The following is a 20,693-nucleotide window of genomic DNA, read 5'->3' as shown; positions in this document are numbered from 1 at the left end:
GTAGTACCTGCGTAAGAGCGTCTCTAGCCTTGAACACGTCCAAAACAGCCATTTTCCAGTACGCTGTTGGAGGGAAAAGTAAACAGATCAATACACAGGTCCACTCCTATAAATATCTGCATGTCCATTCTCTGTCAGATCACTGCAGACACGGAGTAGTCAAAAATAAGGAATACCTCCACTAGGCGGCGCCTATTATTATTGCAGGAAACGTTAACTTTTAAAAAACGAAAAGAAAAGAAAGATAAATACCCGTTAGAAATTATACTTATCGTCGCTTCTGAGCAAATTATAAGTGAGATATTATTTCTCAAGCGAAATCAAAGGCTACTTCGAACAAAATGCAGGCTGCACGGCAAAGCTGCTCTTGTCTCACCGGGGTAATTGTTCAAAGCCGGACCAACTTCCTTCTGAGCTCCAGTAAGATGGCTTCTTTGCGGAGAGGACTGTCCTATATCAACTTTATCAGGTAAGTCAGAATCCCTCATACGGATTTCTTTTTCTTTTTTTTTTCAGTTTATTGCAATATTGTCTGAAGTAGCACTGCCTCCAGGCTTTGCAAAAGCCAGCCGCTTGATTATTTGGCTTTGACGTCTGGACAGGACAGACTGGCATACGTGACAACTGTTGTTAGCTTATAGCTTAACAATAGCTATTTACAGTTATTCAAACATCCAGCATTTTACTAAAATTGTTTCTTTTATTTCCACAGAAGCACTGTATGTGCCCTGGGCAGTAACAAATTGACTCGTCAACAGTTTCTCCGTCTTCCCGAGACCATGCGAAAAAACGGTGTGCCCTTCAGCGTTGGTAGTGGATTGTGCTCCGTTCCCTTCACACAGGTAGCTAACGTCAACATTCTCAATACTATCGGCGTGGTGCTGTAATACATTCATGAAAAGCCGTTTGATTCTACTGTCTGAAGAATTAATTTAATGTGATTAGTGCCATGCAAAGTTAACCCGTTATTATCCCGTTTTTGCAGCAAGCTGAACAACTCTCTCACGAAGCTCTGATCCGAAGAGCATCCAACCTGGTCACGGACAGCGCAAACACCTACCTGTCTCAGACCACTCTGGCCCTGGTGGACTCTCTTACACAGTATGCCAAAGTAAGTGTCCAGTTTTCATGTTTACTGCAACCATTTATTTATTACAGTCAGCAATAAAAAATATTCTGAGTACTGAGTGAGAGTGGGATTGAATGCCTGCAGCTGTGAGTTGGTGGTTGCCACAAGGCCAGAGATAGACTCCTCATGATTAAGATGAATCCTGTTATTTGCATTTTGTATTTAGACTTTGTATTTGTCCCATTAGACACTGCACACCCTCATTGCCCTGCAGAGGCGGTACTTGGCCTCCCTCGGTAAGATGACCCCTGCGGAGGAGGACAGCATTTGGCAGGTGATCATTGGCCAGCGTGTTGAGGTGAATTTAGCTCTTATTTACTTTTTGTGTGGAATGGACTGTTCGTTCTGACAGCTGCTTTAGAGAAACAGGCTTGTGCCAATGTCTTACGAGATATGTGATTGGAAGATAAAAAGTAAAACTTATAATAAACGTATAAACTTATAAAAAGTCAATCTAATACAAAGATTATACTTTTACTACTTGGTACAGTGAAATATGGGGATTTGCTTTAAATGTTATTGGATTGTAAGGCTTGTTAAATTGGACACATTGATGAAGGTTGTACATTGCCTTTATTTTAAGGTGGGTGACAGACTGGATGCTTGCAACCGATTTGAAATCAACTGGATTAACGCCATCAACATCTGTGAAATGGCAGCAGAGGCAGCATATACCTCAGGTAAGCATCATGCATTTTGACTGAGGTGCAAATCAATGTTTTATTTACCTTGCATCCTGATAACCTCGTGAACCCACTAATTGTGTGTTCTATCAAATCACAAATCATATTAGTACATGTAACAATTTAGACTCATTAAATGCAATGTGTAAGAGACTTTAAAAGTGGAAAAAGTGTGAAATTGAGGTACATGTCCAAAATGGAACCCTGTCCCACCTCTCATCATCTCTGTTAATCCTCACGTTTGAAAACGTCTCCCTGTCTCCCCTCGTTCAGGAGCAGAACATGCGTCGGTCACAGTGAAGAGCCACATCCAGATGGCCCAGGCCCAGGTGCAGGAAAGCAGGCAGCTCACCAAGGACGCCGAGAGGAAGCTGGCCGAGATCAAGGCCGATGAGATCCAGAGGATGGCTGAGTACGCCAACACCCGTGACATCAACGTGGAGGACATGCCTGAGGCCTACCTGAGGGAAGACTGAAACGGTCAACTCGCAGCACCACAGAATAACTACAGGACTTAATGTCCAAACCATTTATACTGCACTGTGAAACTTTTAAGGATACACAGTCCAGTGAATAGTCACAGAGTTGGCCCACTTGTTGCTTATGTGCAGGTAAACAAGTGCCATAGGCAGTATGATGCCTCTCAGTCATGCACATGACTGCAAAGAGATATAGACTGTTAAGTCCTCTGACTGGCTTTTTAATGTTAAGTATTTTAAGATGACTTTTCAGGGGTTTTTGGAATCAGATGTAATGTTCAATTCATTCTGATGTTGTACTCTCAAAATGTATTATGCCTTACAGATTTTTTTTTAAATTATACACATATTTGAATAACAAAAAAAATAATATGTATTGAATATCAAATGTTCATCAATTGGAGTTATCAAAGAAGCTAAATAGTTGGAATTCTAAGTTTGAATGTATGACATTTACACAAAATTGTGATTCTTTTATTTACCTATTTAAGATACTTTTGGTTTGGTTTTGAATATTTAAACAAAGTAATCTGCTATCAGGTTACTTTAAATACAAATTCAACAAAAGTGTGTATTGTTTGAGTTGAGTTAAGATGTATTTTGAGGACGTTGTTGTCGTTCATGCAATATGTTTAAGGTGTTTTGTCATCATTTTGAACACTTGTGATGTCCTAAATCATGTGTATAAGCTAATATTTAATAAAGAGACTATTTTTATACATATATTGCATTGAAATGAGTGTCTTACAGTGCCTCTTCCACATGAAATGATTTAGGTAACTATGCAATGCACTTGTGTTGGAGTTATTTTAACCTTATAAAGTAGTTACTGTCTCCTGTGTCTAAAAACACTGGATTTGGTACAATCCAATTTATTTGGAAGTAGCATTTTACATTTAGAGTGATATGTCATTGCAATGGCAGTCCGGGGATCGGTGATGTGATCCAGTGCTCTTTCCCTCAGTTTTTTTACTGTTGGATTTGGCCACTGAACTCACGGCGCAGACTAGTGGAAGCAAAACATCTAATTTTGGTAATTTTCTTTTACAGCACAGTAAAGCTGCACACGACTTTATATATACACGCCAAGCGAAACAAAACATAGGAACTGGTAAATGTCTGCCGCTGTCAGCATTTCAGATCCTGAAGCTACTTTAGTTTTGAGCCTTTAATGATCAGAGCGTCTGAGTAGATTGTAATTAGTATTTTGTACTGTTGCTTTGAAGCCTGAGTAGTGAGAATGTTGGTGTTGGTGCAACTGGGGCCCTACCAGGTTTTCCTTGCACTGCAGGTTATGGATGTATTCTGACGTCATAACTGGAACAAATACCTGTGTCGTCTGTACTGTTGCCATTCCCTTGGGAAACACTATGTTTACACACCAGACAGGACTTTGTCACTGTAACCTCAGCCACAAAAGTAAATAAATAACAGCTTTTGATTGACAGACGAAAGAATATGGTAACCTCGATGTATTGTGTTTCTGTTTTACCTCTTGAAGACAGTGGTTCATGTGGTTCATTCATGTTGGATACATGCTTTTAATAGGTCATTGTCTTCTGCATTGTGGGAAAGAAACATATTTTGTTTTTCGAAAGACGTTTCCTGTTTTGTTTTTTAGCAGTATCCTGTAGCGTGCATAATTTATTTTCAATCTTATCTGGGTCTCATTTGGGTTCTGCATTTTGTTTGTCACTACTTGGATTCATGAGCCTGTGCTGCACATTGCATTAACATCCTCTAGGTCTGCTATGGGTTAAACATCTCAACTCGAAGCAGATTAAATGATGTAAAATCACAAAGCGGAGAGAAATGCAAAATGACTGCTGTCGGAACGTTTGAATCTTTCATTTGTACTGTACCATCAGACATAGAGCGGGACATTTGTGATGCTGTCAACCTCACTGTGTTTCTTTGCTTGGTAACAAACACATTTTCCTCTGTTCCCTGCCAAACAACTTTCTTTTTTCCCCTGCCACAGGCAGCGATGACACTAGTTCTCTCATTGCTGATGTCATGATGAAATAGTGCCTGGGAAAACATAAAGAATACATTGCTAAGATACTGGGGACACACAAGTGGTTACATGTGCTGTGAACCTTCATTTTGCGAATGGATTCAAATTCATTGTGGATGCACAGTGTTTTCCATAAACCTTAAAACCTCACGCTGTCAGGCTTGGTTCCGTGCAATGAAGCCATATCCATACTTAGGGGCGAGATGTTTAAATGACAGGCTCAGATCAAAGTATGTGTGTTTACTGTTGAATGAAATATAGTCAACTTAAATGTCTACAGTTACGTGTTGTACCCCTGTTGTGATGATATGTTTTTGCGAACAAATGAGGCTTAGGCTGAGGTGAAGACATATTTATAGAGGTTAAAGCTGAAAGTGAGTAAGGTCACTGAGGGATTGTTGTGGGTTGTGTGGGCCATTAACCCCCTGAGAAGCTTAATGGAGTGTTGTGTTTGTGGAGAGGTCTGTCTTCACATCTTCTCTGTTTTTTTTCTTTTGTTTTTGTTTTTTTTGTTCCTGTGGAGTTCTTAAGGTGTCTGTCTCATATTTCGTGAGTAAAGGGGATATTTGTAGGGTCTGGTTTCTCTTGTTGGACCAACACACAGATGCTCATAAACAGACACACACACACACACACACACACACACACACACACACACACACACACACACACCAAAAACAATAGGTTGTGTTAATATATTGTACAAACAATGCAGGGTTCAAGTAACTGCAGTATATATAATAGTCTGTAGATGGCGATGTTATTCTAAACAACATACCTGTGCTTCTGACATCAATTGTTTTCATTGCACACACTTGTGTTTGTACATAAAGCAGGACTGATTACATTCAAAAATGCCATTTCACCGTCTATTATCATTCATTAATAATATATGAAGTAATTTGAGATCTTACAAACGATCAAACAGCAAAGTTTGGAGCACCGATAATGACATACGCTAAAAGCTCTCTGTATAGTCAATGCCAATATTTTTATAGAGAACTGCAAAGAGTTGAATGTGTTAGTTATTAGTTAATTTCTGTCTATATCCAAAAATACCACATAATTTGAAATCAAGAGAAAAAGAAAGGCCAGCTGTCAGCTGATAGGTGCAGTTGATGGTAATTCAAATGTTCACTATCGTTTTAATTCCACTTTTAACGTATAAGTATATATACTCTTTTGATCCCGTGAGGGAAATTTGGTCTTTGCATTTATCCCAATCAGTGAATTAGTGAAACACACTCAGCACACAGTGAACACACAGTGAGGTGAAGCACACACTAATTCCGGCGCAGTGAGCTGCCTGCAACAACAGCGGCGCTTGGGGAGCAGTTAGGTGCCTTGCTCAAGGGCACTTCAGCCGTGCCTACTGGTCGGGGTTCAAACCGGCAACCCTCTGGTTCCAAGTCCGAAGTGCTAACCAGTAGGCCACGGCTGCCCCCAATGTGAAGCATACAATGCAACGCTTCAAGTGACTTTCAGTGTAACTTTTATAGACTGCTGCTTTATTCATGGCTGGTGATAGACTGGTTTGTTTGCGTATCGCAGAGAATAAAGGCCTACCCCACCCCCCACTGAAGAAGACATCCTTTTCCAAGCCACTGCTTTGCTTAAACAGCAGTTATCAAGCTGCATTTTCACTCCCCTTGCTTTCTTTATACAGGCCAAAAAGTTGAGATGAAATATGGCTGTCTGGATTATGAATAAATCCTGACTATTACACAGTGCTGTTTCATGGTAATTGTAGGTCTGGTCTATTATGAGGAGTAATTTCTCTCTTATCCAATTTTCTCTCAGAGCATAGTCGCTGATTATGTCCTAGGCTATACACAATTTCCACATCGAGCTACAAAGGCAAGAAGAACTCTCGGATTCAGCATTATTTCTAAACAGAGTGAGAGAGCTTGGAGAGATGCCCCAGACAAAACAACTGGCCACACTAACAAACACTGCATCCTGAACTAAAGGTCGTTCTTGAGGGAATGCACATATATGCGTTTGCATGTGTACAGGAATTGCCTCCAAACATGTATTCAAGGAAAAAGGTAAACACTATCCACAAGGAAATTCTTGTTTACTGCCAAGAATAGCATCTCCATTTTCATAGCAGTTACACAGTTCTATAACCACGTTTTTATCAATGGACTTAAAAAGACAGACACAGAGGGAATAAGTGAATAAGAAACTATGTGAGTAATAAAAAATAGGATTTCACTTTCTCCCTCTAATTTTCTTATACGTCCCTCTGGTACTGTGGGGTCAGACCGTGGTGGAATTTTGCACACGGCCTAGGGAGAGCTCATTACAGCGTGGGTCACAGTGCAATCAACAGGGGGAGTGGGGGTGACGGCGATATGCTGACCTTCCCTTGGCTTCTCGATAGCCTGTGCCTTGCCAAGAGAGAATGAGCAGGGCTGCTGTGTACATGTGTGATTGTGTGTGTGTGTGTGTGTGTGTGTTTGTGTGTGTGTGTGTGTTTGTGTCAGTGTCCATGTCTGAGTGAGTGTTTATCTCTCTCTCTGTGCGTGTGTGTGTGTGTGTATGTGTGTGCCCATGCAAGTCTCTCTGTGTGTGAATAGATAGATAGATCGATTATTTTTTATTCATCCCAAGGGAAATTTGTGTGTGTGTGTGTGTGTGTGTATGTGTGTGTGTGTGTGTGTGTGTGTGTATGTGTGTGTGTGTGTGTGTGTATGTGTGTGTGTGTGTGTGTGTGTGTGTGTGTGTGTGTGTGTGTGTGTGTGTGTGTGTTTGTGAGGTTGTGTGCACACATACATTGCAGTGTGTGCATGTGCGGGGAGGGAGGTGAGGGGTTGTGGGAGGAGGCTTATCCATGTGTCTGAAGAGGAATGTCAGCTTAAATGAAGGCTGCTTCTCTGTGTTCACTGCTAAGGGCTCTGGACAGGCCGGAGATGTGCACCTACAGGTCAGAGATGAAGGGCCGCCAATGCCTCCTGTGCCAGGTTGGGATCGTTATTAAATCAATCAGGGAAAAAAGATCAACCAGGCAGAAATAGAAAAAGCCTGAGTGTTTATGTAAGAAAGAAAAGGCCCGTGAACAAAACAGTAAGCTTGCCAAAGTTTTGTACAGTTCATTCAGTGCTTATGTAGAGCTATGTAGCAGGGTAGAATTTGCAGATTACTTCAGTTTAGTGTGTTAACTTAGATACACACGTTCACACACACACACACACACACACACACACACACACACACACACACATACACACTTTTCCTTCAAATAGAATGAAAACAGAATGAATCCCTTGGATTCCCTTTTCGAGAAGGGGTTAAGACAAGATTTACATCATTCATATAGCAAGACATCAACAATAGGAAATATTTAACCATGGTGAGTTTCTTTATTAAATTCCCCTCTCGGTCGCCAGAGAGACGACGGTCCAATGAAATACAGTTAATCTTTAAAAGTTGTGTCAGTGTACTGTGGTGACTGATTGACTGGGCAAAATGGCACCGCTCACCTGTGGATTTATCACCCTTTTGAAGACATAAATAATGAAAAAAAAAACACTCAAGGGGTTACTAGGTGGAAGCACAGTGTGGGGTTTGCTTTAATCTATGCGGGCATCGACTGCGCCGCCACTGGGGGAAAGTGAGAGCCTGGAGCTCTGGGGTTGATCGAGGGAGAGCCAGAGACAGTGGGCCCTGCAGAGTTAGCGTTCCCGTGAGGACAACCATATGGAACCAGCCACCAGTTATTAATGTCAATCAGTAAACGGAGAGAGCCAGTAGCATTTGCTTACTGCTGCATGTTTTTCCGGACCACAGTATGACCGTCTTGGTTTTCGCATTAATGCTACTGGCATGATGGTATTATTCAAAACGATTTCCCATTTTCCAGAGTCAGGAGATTTGTTTAATGGAGCCAACTGCAATGGCATGTACTGAATAATGTGATAACATATTTTCCTTGTTTGGCAACAGATTTACAGGCCAGCATGGCAGTATATGTTTATTCAGACTGCAATTTACATGAAATATCAAAAACTCCCAATTGTCCTGTTATTTTTGTGTGCTTCTCCATGCCAAGACAATGTGTAGACTTTGTCTACCCAAGGGCAGCCAAGGTACAGCAATTAAAGTGGCTCATTCGCACATAGTGTTGTAGGCTAATGTGTCATTTATTTTGAAAATAGCCTAACAAATCTGTTTGTTTTTCTCTCTTTGTTTATCTGTATTTCATCTAATGTAGGTTAGTTCTATACACTGACATGATGTTTTATTCCCTGGGGGAAATGTGTTGCTTTTATAGCCCTGCCATTGTTGGGAGGTGTCTGCACACCACAGGAAGGGGAATCAGACCACAAATAAGGAAATGCCACAGCCACCAAGTCTGAGAGCACCCTAATTTGGCCATCCTGGGCAGCTATTTCCCAGGATGAATGGGATGCAAGTTATAACCCTAAATCTTCACATTAATCAGCTTGTTTTTGTAGCCAAAAAGTAAGTAGGCAAGTGATCCTGCAGAGACCTGGTGGTTTATAAAATAAAACATGGCAGACCTGATAAAGTGCATCACCGAGGGCTTAACCAAAGGAATGGTTTGCCCTTAGTGTCGACTAGGCTGCTTGACTCATTTTTTATCCATCATAACATGAACTCGCCCCACATCCGTATTGATTCGACCAACACCGTCACTTATCCTTACTGTTTCATTCACTCACTGCACATTTCTATTGACAATTTGACGTTAATCTATATTTGACTAATTGTTAACTCCGAGTTTTTATTCAGTTGCCGTTGTCATGGCTATGGTGTGTGAATAATAGTGAAAAGATTAGGCAGGCTTTTGTTTAGAGGATTGTTGTTGGAGCACCGGTGAAGCACGCTGAAGTGTTTGGAATGGTACAGCCCACATGCTTCGATCCCAGCACTTCTCCCAAGGCTGAAGTAAAAGAATCAAACCACAGCTCATTCTAGTTGGAGAGCAGTGCCTGTGCTATTGGGAATCATGGCGAGAAGATTGCGACTTCGCTGCCACAGGAGTAATAGCACACTTTGTGGACTACAATCAATTGTCTCGATTCTTTTTTACTGGATTGCAGGTAAGAGTTTTGCCTCTATAACGTCAGTCATAACGTTGCCGTTCTTTCATTTATTTACATATGTGGATTCCAGTCTTTATCATGCCAAATTCTTATGGCTAGCTATCCCAAGTTAGCTGTGATAAGTTCATGTTATAATGCAGAGTTAACGTTACAGAGGCACGGCTTCTAATAGGGAGCCTCCGCCACTGATAGAGCATGGGTGTCCTTAGTTATCGCTAACTTAAACTTAGCTAAGGTTTACCAGCAGCAGCACTGTCCCATCTGGGTAACGTTACGTTAGCTGAGTAAAATGTGAAACCGTTAGCTGTCCAATTTAATCGCAAATGAAACACGAACGTTAATTTACATTCAGTTACTGATGTGACTTATACAGATGTTTGAGACATTGCATTGGTTTGGTTGTATGAGTTACATTCCCCCCCGAAACATTATCACTGAAACTTTAACTTACGCCACAACTAACAGGTAAGTGGCTACCACCTAGCCATGTTATGGGTAGGAAAGTAACGATATAATGCACTACGTTAGCGGACGTTAAATAGCAACTTGCTAACGTTAACCTTTGTATCATAACGTTATGGCATTTATTAACGCTAACGTGATCTTCTTTTCGTAACGGGGCAGCCACCTGGAAACCTACTAAGGTCTACTACACACACTTAACGTTATTTCACAAAGTGGGTTCTCTTTGTCTCTGAAAAGTGATCATTAGCCTACTATGAAACACTGACTGAACCGATTTGCTTAGTTCTTTGTAAGCCGTGATTTTGGTGCGAACTGCGAAGCCCCCTACCAGCTTCTAGGAGTTAACGGTACTTCGGTGTTATGTTACTGGCCCGCATTGGATTCAGGATCAGCACGGTCTCGTCATCGCAAGCTGTGCCTATATTAGCTTGAGAGGATGTGATTCAGCCAGCAGTGTTTGCAAATTCAACGTTAATCATTTGATTCATGGCTCATTATTTTTCACGAGATACTTGCCAAGTTGAATAATCATGTGAAACTCCTTTTATATTTAGATTGTGAAAGTCAAGATGTGTGGGGTCGAGGTAGAAAGAGAATGAGTTATTGGGGAATACTAGTGTGTGGTTCAGTGGTGCCCACGCTTAAAGTTGTTAAAGTTAAGTTAATGAATAGCCTATACCTTGACGAAAAGCTCTACACTGGTGTAACTTAAGCGTGGGGTAAATTAAGTTGTGAGATTGCACCCCGCCGACCAGCAGACTGTCCAGTTTGTCGCAGTGTGTTTTTAAGGCATTTACGTTTCAGTCAGGTAAATGTAACCGAACCTATGTTGCGCAGTGTATCCATAATTTGTTCCCATGATGATTTTTATTAATGTATCATAATTTACTTTGTCATTGCCGCTTTACCACGTTACCGCATAATCTCTGAATGCGGTTGAAACTTTGTAGCTGACGATTTGTATCAACGTCTTCACCTCCTCTTCATCCTCATTGGAAAGTAGTTCAGAAACATAATAGATCATAAAGTTCAGATATGTGCTGGATTTGAACTGCAGTCACCTGTGGTTCACCATAGCCAGCTGTGCTAAGCTCCAGAGCCGGTGATGTTCCACGACTGTAACTGTACGCTGACAATCTCTACAGCCGTTAGGTCCTGACAACAACAGCTTGACAGTTAAGATGCGTTAAGATTGAGTAATAGATCCTCACATCTATTACTCAAAAGCTTCAGATTGAAATCAAAATGATGCAACATTACACCCGAAGAGGAAACCTGCAGACCGGGTGGTAGAGGCCAACTTTGAAATGGAGAGGAGAGTTTGCAGAAATTGTGTGTGTTGTGTTGTGTTGTTGTGTGTGTGTGTGTGTGTGTGTGTGTGTGTGTGTGTGTGTGTGCGTGCGTGCTTGGGAGTGGGGAGGGGGGCAGTGGAAACATTTCAGGCAAAGAAAGGAGGGTACAGCAGCCTCTGAGGACTGGGTGTGTGTTGCAAGCGGGGGAGTAAATGAAGACATATTTCACCTAAACCGGGGGAGGGAGTGGAGAGCAGGCAGGGAGGGAGGGAGCACAAGAGGCGATGCAGCCGGCCTACAATCTGGAGGTAGGCAGGTTGACCTGCCACGGGAACTGGTGCCAGAGCACCTTCACAGTGGAAGAACCGAGAGCAGGGGACTGCTGCCACAAACAGACTGGCTGCAGAGAGGTCCGTATGCCTGTGCAGCCGGCAAAACAATGCACATTTGTTTATAGCACAATGCATATACACAGTGCACTAATGAACAAATACAAAATATAGGCCAAGTGATTTGAAAAAAGTAAAGTGCCTTATAGTCTAATGGTAAAAGATCAAGAGCCTAGAACATAGCAAGCAGCGACTATGACAGGAGGATGTCCCTTGTAAATAATGACTGCCATAAAACCAGACTTGGAGAGAATAAGTGCCCTCAAAGCCAGCCTGACCTAGGCTGACCTAGTAGCTGCCAGAGACCACAAGTCGTACGCTAATGAGTTATTATAGGCTAATAAGCTGCTTTTTTGTCTGACCGGTTTGACAGACTTAAGGTCAGTTTGGGACACTTGAGAAAAGCACTCTTTGTCTGGCAGGTCTATAAAAAAGCAGCCTTAGCGAAAGTGAAATGCACTTTGCTAATGTCATGAGGACAATAAAAACCTGGGTCATGATTTTTGGGTCATAAACAGTTGTGTAAGTTTGCAATATTAAGTATTTTTACAGTAGGCTACAGCAAAGGATTTAGATTTTTTACAGTAGGATAAAGAAAAGGATTTAGCCACGCATAGTATTTGTGATTCAGTGTCTTTATTTCAGTGGTTTTTAAACCACAGACTTTTTTTTAGTGGCGCTTGGAGCTGCACGGTGCAGGCTGATACGTTTGGATCGGGGTCTGTTTGATAGGCTAAGGCCTGTGCCACTTCTGGTCCAGAGCCCCAAGCTGGTGGTTGGGGAGGGGATGAAAGGCGGGGTCGCAGGCCGTGAGGTCTGTAATTGAGTGGCGGCGCAGTTTTTTTCGTGGCTTCGCTTTTCTGGAGGGGTGGTGGTGGCACATGGTAGTGTGATTTCTACCATGTGAATAAATAAACGTGCAGCCATCGCCCTCAATTACAGCCCTACGGTACAAATGAAAGTTACAAAAAAAGCCCTTGGAATGAGGAGGACGAGTGACTGCCACATAGTTGTACGTGGGCACTTGCCGATTATAGACGTTTAACGGCAGATTTGAGTGTTGAACATTTCTTTGTGACACTTTCCAAATCTGAACTCCCCACTAGTCTTTCGATTTGAGATTCTCACCTGCAACGCCAGGTCAATTGATGCATCTGAATGCCTCTTCCGCTTAACCTTCCTCTCACTGAAGAGGCACTTGAAGCCACCTGCCTCAGGCTGTAGGTCTCTCATAGGAGACCCATGGTTCCCCCCTGTGTGTGTCTCAGCGCCGTCCGTTCGTGGTGCACCCGTCTGCAGCTGCCGTCTCCATCTAATCGTTTCCCTCTTGATCTCTAATCCCCCCCCCTCCCCTCCTTTTGCGGTAGCGGCTGGCAAGTGGAGGATAAAAAAAAAAAAAACTCCCAATCTTGTTAAAAGGGACCCGTCGTCTGCAGAGGAGGATGTCCCATGACCAGATGAGGCAGTGCAGGGCCGGCTGCTTTGTTGTGGGGCACTGGTGTGTGTGCGCAGCCTGCCTGGGCCAACAGGCGCGACCACCTCAGAGCCACCCCATGCAACCCCGCCCTGACCCAGCCCCGCACGTCTGATACTGACGCACACTACAAAAACATTCACAAAAACCACCCCCCCCCCCCCCCTTGTAGTTTGTAGGGTTTTAATCTACCATTCATTTTGGAGTAATAATGTTATTAATTCATAATAACAATATTCTATTAATTATAATAATATAATAACAATAATTCATTATTATTGATTAAGCATATGTCTAATTATAGTCATTGCCTAATTATCGAGAGACTACGTCAACATTCCTCCTTGATTTGTTTGCCTTTGCTAACAAATCAACCTCTTCCACCACCCCCCCCCCCCCCCCCCCCTTCTCCTCCACCCAAACCAGCCCACTCAGACTTACAGACTGAGGCTACCCACTTGCACTGGCAGACATCACAGCTGAAGGTAGCCAGTAGGTAGCCAGGCTTCTCCCCATTAAACCCCCTCACAGGATGCACCCTGTTGGCCTGTGTGGAGGCGACCTCCGGTGCCCGGGTCTTGGAAGTCTCCAGAGGTCTCCCTGCCTGCGTGCCTGCGCTGCAGTCACCACTGTCTAATGGAGATTAAACAAACACAACAGCAGCAGTGACACTAACGAGTGCAGAGAGAGGGAGAGAGAGAGAGAGAGAAAGAGGGGGAGAAAGGGAGGGAGGTGAAGAAGTAGCAGACGTAGCAGCAGTAGCAGCAGCGTGACACAGCATCCTCCCCAAGCTCCTCACAGGACTCTTGGCTGGGCTCAATTTGCCTTTGCTGGTCTAAACACTGCTGAAAGCACGTAGCTTGCAGCCGGGGAGAGAGGAGAGAGTGGGGGACGGGGAGAGAGAGAAAGAGAGAGAGTGTTTGAGAGAGAGAGAGCAGTTCTGGCTGTGCTCTGCAGTATTTGTTTATGGGGAGCCGTCCAGGATTGTGCCAGTGCTGGAGGTAGCCGAGTAGTCGACGGGGACCAATCGGGTCGGGCCAGGGTGAGCAGAGCTCCTTCCTGCAGATGGATGTTGCTCTCACACATGCACACTAATTAGGGGGTTTCCGTTCTCCATCGCCCTGTCATCATGCTGGAGGAGTTTTCCTCCGTGTGCACATTTGGAATCAAGTAGATATAAAGAACGCAGTATTGGATTAAGCACCTCCTCATTGAGCTGTAGCGATGCATCATCTGCACTCTCCCCAGCTGGAAACACAATCTCTGTTTGCTGTGAATTTTTAGAGGTAATAGCATTGTAATAATGATGTGAAAGTTACAAATGAAGAGACAGCGTTTCTCGCAGTTGTTATTTCAATACCCATTATCTGGTGCAGACAATTAGATCTGAAGGCCAGGTAGAAATGTGATTTAGGCTATACGTTTGTAGAAACACCCTACTGAAGTTTAAGGTTAGCCTATAGTATGTACTACTGTATCAGTAGTTCAAGATGTGTAGCTGAGGTAAATGACCATTGTTTCCATCTTTGATAGATCAAAGTGACAATTTCTTGAAGCCAAAGCAAGACTGAATAAAGGCCAGGATTTTTATAGTACAACACAATACAACGAGTCAGCTTTTTTTTTAAATTTTTTATGTGAGGTAACAAAGTTGTGTTTAATTAGACACAGCAGTGGGCTCCACGTATACTTTCCTGGCTCTCCACCATCTTGACTGCATCTTCTTATGCACTGAACAGGTACAAAGGTTTAGCAAGAAAATTGTTTCCAGATAAGACAGAGCTTATGACCTAATGAACTAAACCTGTGGCCGTTTATGCTTAATGACTAGCTAGCCTCCGTGTTGGCCATCACAGTGTGGTCATATGCTCATTTTTCCATCCAGTGATCTCAGCATGCATTACCTGATGTGTGTGTGTGTCTGTGTGTATGTGTGTGTGTGTGTCTGTGTGTGTCTCTGTGTGTGTGATTGTGTGAGTTTGGGAAGATCGAAGTGTGTGTGTGTGTGTGTGTTCGTGTTGGGGGGTGGGGTGGGGTGGGGTGCAGCTCTCTCTCCAAGTGTTGTGTGTGGCAAAGGACAGGATGTGCCAAGTCAGCATAGCTCTTCCCCAGGAGAGGAGCTACCGGGGATTATGGGAAACAGGTGGGGCGCTCAATGTTGCATTTGGCTGTTTAGCCCTCTCTACCCCCCAACGACATCGCCCTTGCCTTTCCTCTCCATGGCCCTCTACAGCACACTTGTTTAGGCAAGACAAGCTCCTGCTACCTTTATGTGTGTGTCTTATGAGTGGGTGTCTATTTGTGTACGGTGTGTGGCCCGAGTAAGTGTCAGAATGTGTGTTTGTGTGTGTGCGCGTGTATCATGAGTGTGTGTATGAACAGGGAATGAAAGGGATGGGTTTGCACATATGTCAGCAAAAGGTTATAGAGGTCACCGTTTAATGTCTTTCTGTTGATCTCAGCTTACGCCTGAGACATCCTGGCTCTCGCTCTGCTGTCAGCCCTCTGACAAAGATGCCAGCTTTATCCCTTTGCTCTTCCCTTATGTGACTAAGCATTTCTACATTGCTCTCTCTCTCTCTCTCTCTCTCTCTCTCTTTCTCTTTTTTTCTGTCCTTCCTTTCACCCTCTCTTGCTCACCACCTTTCTTTGATATTAGCTCATTAAAAACATTTCTCCATCACTTGATGAGAGTCTCGGGGCGTGAAATTACACCGGTGAAAGCAGGAGGTAGGCTCATTTAGATTCGCTCAGGGCCAAAAATCTGTGCGAAGGCCTGAACTCTTGCCTTATCGCGTTCAGATTGGTCCATCCATTACTGTTTGGGACATAATGGTGAAAAATAATGTTATAATGGAAATCCGTAATGGATTGTTATTAAGATATGGTCATTTGGTCCAGGCCACTGGTAATAAGTATAGGGTGCTAAGCATGTTATGTTTGACTTTGGCCTCCTCAGCGACTGAGTCTGTGGGTCAGTGCTGAAAAGACAGAGGTTGATCTATAACAAGGTATTGAGGGGCATTACAGGACTAAAAGGACTACAGTGGGGGAATAAAAAATGATCCGCATTGAATCTGTACAAAATATCTTTTAAATCTGCGAAATTTACATTTTTTTTTAAATGTAATGGGCTTTTAGCAGCAAAGACAGTATACTGTAGTAGCCTATAGATTCCGCCTTAATCCATAACCAAGATTTCAACAAGTTGTCCAGAAAAGCTTACTCTTGTCAGAAAAAGCTTAGGTTGCAGTTCACTCTAAGCAGAGACTTCCTGTAACATTTGGTTTTCTGTACCTCAGCATATAAGCTGGCCCTATTAGACTTACCAACACTAAATGACCCCTAAACATGTTTGAGGACTTGTGATGGTTAGAGTTCTATAAGAGACCATCTTCAGAAATGACTGAGTCACAGTATAATATCTGGAATGCTTTTAATGCTTCCAGTATCTCTAGATGATATTCAAGTGTACCAAAGGCAGGCCAGGTGGCGACACTGGTGAGAGACACATCATCCTTGTACAGCCAATCAGACTTAGCCTAGTTGTTTAACTCAATCCTCGTCTTTTGCCTTTTATGTCATCAAGTGCGTAGCTCTTGGGCTAGATGTATGCAGTTTGTTTAGGAAGTCTCTTACAAAATCCCCAAGCTAAACCCTCCCGACCCCCACCCCCGCCTAGGGGTACTTGAGTCCCTCTTGAAAAAAAACAGCGGCTCTGGAGAGACTGCTCTGCTCTGCACTGCATCCGTGCCCATGGACCCTGTCACCAGCCCCAAAGGGCAACAAAGAGCCCTCTTGTTTTAGCCCCGCTCGTCCTCTCTGTCTTTGTCGTTGTTAGTTGCCGTGGAAGTTTTTAACAAGGCCCTCCCATAACGAGAGAGCTGGGGTGGACATGGTGATGTGGGACCAGGGGAAGTGTGGAGTCAGAGGGCTAGTGTGTGTTTCCACGAGACCCAGGCCCAGCACAGGGGAGTCTCTGTTGAGCCCGAGGCGACCACCTCACCCCTCTCCCCCAACGCTCACTCGGACGAAGCCCAGGGTGAGTTCATTGTGGAAAAATGCGAGGGGTGATGGAGAGGTGACCTGTTTGAGCTCCCTGCAAGGTTGACACCGGTGACGTAGCACCAGTGTTATGTCATTGAGCATGTCATGTTGCGGTAGACAGGACAAGGGGACCTCGATGAACCCTGAAAGAGAGAGAGAGAGAGACATCTGAGCCAAATCAGTTGTTTGACCGCAGAAGTACAGTACTCCCTAATCAAATCTGTATCTCTGCGCAGTCTCTGTTTAGGGCTAGTCCTTGGGCTCTAACCACAACAATGCTCTTTCCACTCATCTCTTTGGCCTTGAGTTTTTGATTGCCTGAGGGGTTATTGCGTTAGACATATTGCTTGCTTGACGGTTGCACTGTGAGTGTGAGTGTGCTTTCCTGTGCAACAAACTGCAAAGGTCCTGTGGTCATCCCTGAAGCCCAGAGAGATGATGATGCTCTTTCCATATTTGAAACCCTGCACCCCAGACAGCTACGTGTCACGGATGATGTCAGGCACCCGGGACGGCCAAGCGGCTCGTCCCTCTGGAGTGGAACAGTAGATTTGGCTTACCCAGAACGGCCCCTCCTGCCCATGCAGTTTGAGTATGAGCAAAACAGCAGCCACGGGTCCAAAGGGATCTCGCTCCTCCGACCACCATTTCCCCTGCCAACAGTTTTCCTTTTCCATCCCTCCTGACCTCAGTATCTGCACAATTCATCTCCCTGCCTTGTCAGCCAGCCCCTGAAGTGTTGCCTTGAGAAGTAGGCTAGTGGCTGCAGGTGTGCCTAGAATAACACGACCAAGACCAGCAGTCACCTCGGGCCCTTTCTTTATTTTGGGTCATTTTAGCCCTTGTTATCCAGGACAGTATGGAGTGGACAGGAAATGAGTTGGACAGAGTGGGTTCGGGAAGTTATCTCAGGTCCGACTTGAAGGACCCTGTGAGCACTGAGCCCTTATGTGTCAGAGGACATTCCAAGGCTCTCCCTTGGCTCGTTTGGTTTTTGTTTTTTTAAGCCAGCCTGGTCTCACATGCTTGGTTGTGATTGGCTGTTTATTTTGGGTCGGCGAATGGACCACACAGTGCATAAGAAGTCTCTGATCCCTATCAGCCACACTGTACAGCTTCAAAAGAGCAGTAATGAGGTGGCCGGACCCACTGCGTCTCAACTTCCTGCCTCTTGAATGGGACCTTCACTTTGTTTTTGGCGACATGTTGCTTTTCGCCTCGGCTCTGTGTGTTTCCCGCCAGCCGTGACGCTGTTTTCATATAACAGCGCCCGCTAAGGGCTAATCGTCGGTGCTAACGAGCGGCTTAGAGACAGCCCGTAGCACTCCACCAACGGCCCATGGTGCCTTCGGTTTACGGCTGACTTGCGTCGCGAAAGATGGAGGAGGAGTCAGGTTACAAGTCCCTCTCGTGACAAGCAGCCTTGCCTGCCGGTTAGTTTGGCAGGTCTACTCTGCTAGGCGTTTATTTTTTTCCGCTGGTCCAGGATCGTGTGTTTAGACGGGCTCAAGGGAAGAGACCAAAGCAAAACAGCCCATCACTATATATAGTGTGAGAAGAGAATGCCACTCTCCTAATTGCCCATTTCTCACTTGGCAACAGACGCATGAGTACTGCAGGAGGAGCAGAGAGCAATCAGGCTTTTCAGCAACGCAGATCCATACAGTACATCTGGTCTGGACTAAGCCTATGAGTCCATTATTCACATATGCAGTGCATATATCCCTAAGCACATGTTCTGAAAATATGCATGCATTAACACATTCGTACACATGTGCACCACGTGCAAACACACACACACACACATACATGAACATATTCACGCACACACACACACACATACAATCACACAGATTCACTCACACAAACACAAACACAGACAAACCCACACCCTTCCACAGAGGCGGGGCTGTCTGTCCAGACACAAACATTTGTCCAGTATGTGTCTATGCTGTGGGCCACTCTGGGGCCCTGACTGGAGTGGAGGAAGAGAGCTGGTGTGTGTATGTGTGTGTGTGTGTGTGTGTGTGTGAGGGTGGTGGTGGTGGTGGTGGTGTGGGGTAAGAACAAAAGAGAAAGAAAACTCCAAGTGGGTGGCACTGTATATCACAACAGATTACGCCCCTAATCTGCCTGTTTAAAAGAAGGACCCGAGCGCGAGGGGCGTGGCGGGAAAGCAAACGCCCTCTAAACCACGAGAATGCTGGGAAGACAGCCACGGCGACCCAAAACTGCAGCGTTTGTTAAGCTCAGTAACACACACACACACACACACACACACACACACACACACACACACACACACACACACACACACACACACACACAGGCATGGTCCAGAATGCTCTCTTTTGTTTCTTTCTCTTTCTGGTCTTTGTACTTTTGTTTGCCCCCTTCTCCGCTTGCTTTTGGTGTGTTTAGTGTTTCCCCACTGATGGTATTGATTGAAAGGAAAAGACCCCCTCAAAGAAATCTGTTGAAGATTCCTCTTCATGACTCATGAGGCTTTCCCTCTCTTTTTCTTTCTCTCGCTCTCTCTCTTTTTTTAAAGGCAACTGAGTATCAGTTTACTTCCTGCCTGGCCTCAAAAACCGGCTCTGTCATTTTGCCATGTTTTGAAACAAATTATAGCATTTAGTTTTGAAACGTTGTGGAGGTTGCGATTGACCTAATTCAGTGCGACGAAGAGAAGGTGTGGTATATAGAAAGCTGGAGTGTTTGCTTGTTGGCGTTTAGCGAGCCGTAGTGGCAGATTCCACACGTATCGGGCACATAGTTGTTAGGGCGCTTTGCAGTGGTGGGCGAGAGGGAGAGAGAGAGCATTTAAAGTTACAGCGCAACCACTCTGCAGTTCATTTATCCTGCTTACTCTGAAACCACCCAGGAAAGAAAGAAAGGGAGAGAGAGAGAGAGATAGAGAGAGAGAGAGAGAGAGAGAATGCATATTTTCCACTCTGGCTACTTTCACTACTGCTCTTTATCCAGTTCATTCACCCTGCTTAACAGAGTGGTTGTGCACACACCCAGGAAAGAATGAAAGGGAGAGAGAGAGAGAGAGAGAGAGAGAGAGAGAGAGAGAGAGAGAGAGAGAGAATGCATATTTTCATTCACCCTGCTTAACAGAGTGGTTGTGCACACACCCAGGAAAGAATGAAGGACAGAGAGAGAAGGAACGAAAGAAAAAGAGGGAGAAGGGGAAAAGTACTTATTCTCCAACCTGGCCACTTTCAATTCTGCTTTCTCACCACTCTCCCCAGTGCAAAGCCCTCCATTCTTTGGGTATTGCATGTGAAAGTTCTGCGGGCGGGTGTGTGATAAAAAACTAATTGCACTATTTTAAGGTTTCAGTTCCCCTGATGACCCAAGCTGTTTTCAGCATGTGGGTTCACAGTAGCCCTGCTTGGACTTTGTGGTTCTTCTCCTGGTTTGGCCCAGCGTAGCGTAAGAAGAAGCCTGTTTCTATGCCTCGTCATGTGTTTCTGCTCTCCCAAATGACATGATGTAATATAAGTCAGAATAAAAATATCAGTTAGTGCCAACAAGGTTAGATTTAGCTCATGTATTGTCCAGATATAGGGGCCAGACCAACCCATAGTGCAAGGGGTTTGAGTTTGCTTCCTTGGTTACGACGTCAACATAGCGACTG

General features: G+C 44.3%; 2 protein-coding genes across 2 annotated transcripts in view; both read left to right on the top strand.

The window, feature by feature from the left end:
• The first annotated feature begins 238 nt into the window (after nucleotides 1-238).
• diabloa (diablo, IAP-binding mitochondrial protein a) lies at nucleotides 239-3,012 on the top strand. The gene is made up of 6 exons (XM_076281600.1): nucleotides 239-469; nucleotides 713-842; nucleotides 986-1,111; nucleotides 1,317-1,427; nucleotides 1,713-1,809; nucleotides 2,086-3,012. Exons 1-6 carry the CDS (start codon nucleotides 342-344, stop codon nucleotides 2,286-2,288), a joined length of 795 nt encoding a protein of 264 aa, XP_076137715.1. The 5' UTR covers nucleotides 239-341; the 3' UTR covers nucleotides 2,289-3,012.
• Nucleotides 3,013-8,937: 5,925 nt separating this feature from the next.
• The window catches only part of LOC143121375 (nectin-3-like protein), a 51,884-nt gene continuing 40,128 nt past the window's right edge, over nucleotides 8,938-20,693 (top strand). The window contains exon 1 of the mRNA XM_076281733.1: nucleotides 8,938-9,377. Within this exon, the coding sequence (XP_076137848.1) occupies nucleotides 9,284-9,377 (94 nt within the window). The 5' untranslated portion in view covers nucleotides 8,938-9,283. The remainder of the gene's footprint in view (nucleotides 9,378-20,693) is intronic.

Source organism: Alosa pseudoharengus, unplaced genomic scaffold, assembly GCF_046254945.1.
Source record: "Alosa pseudoharengus isolate Yale_2024_CS ecotype anadromous, Long Island Sound unplaced genomic scaffold, YU_APseudo_1.1 YU_APseudo_1.1_scf_13, whole genome shotgun sequence".
NCBI lineage: Eukaryota > Metazoa > Chordata > Actinopteri > Clupeiformes > Clupeidae > Alosa > Alosa pseudoharengus.
The sequence above is the reverse complement of the archived record's forward strand: the minus strand, read 5'-3'. Positions and strand labels throughout refer to the sequence as shown.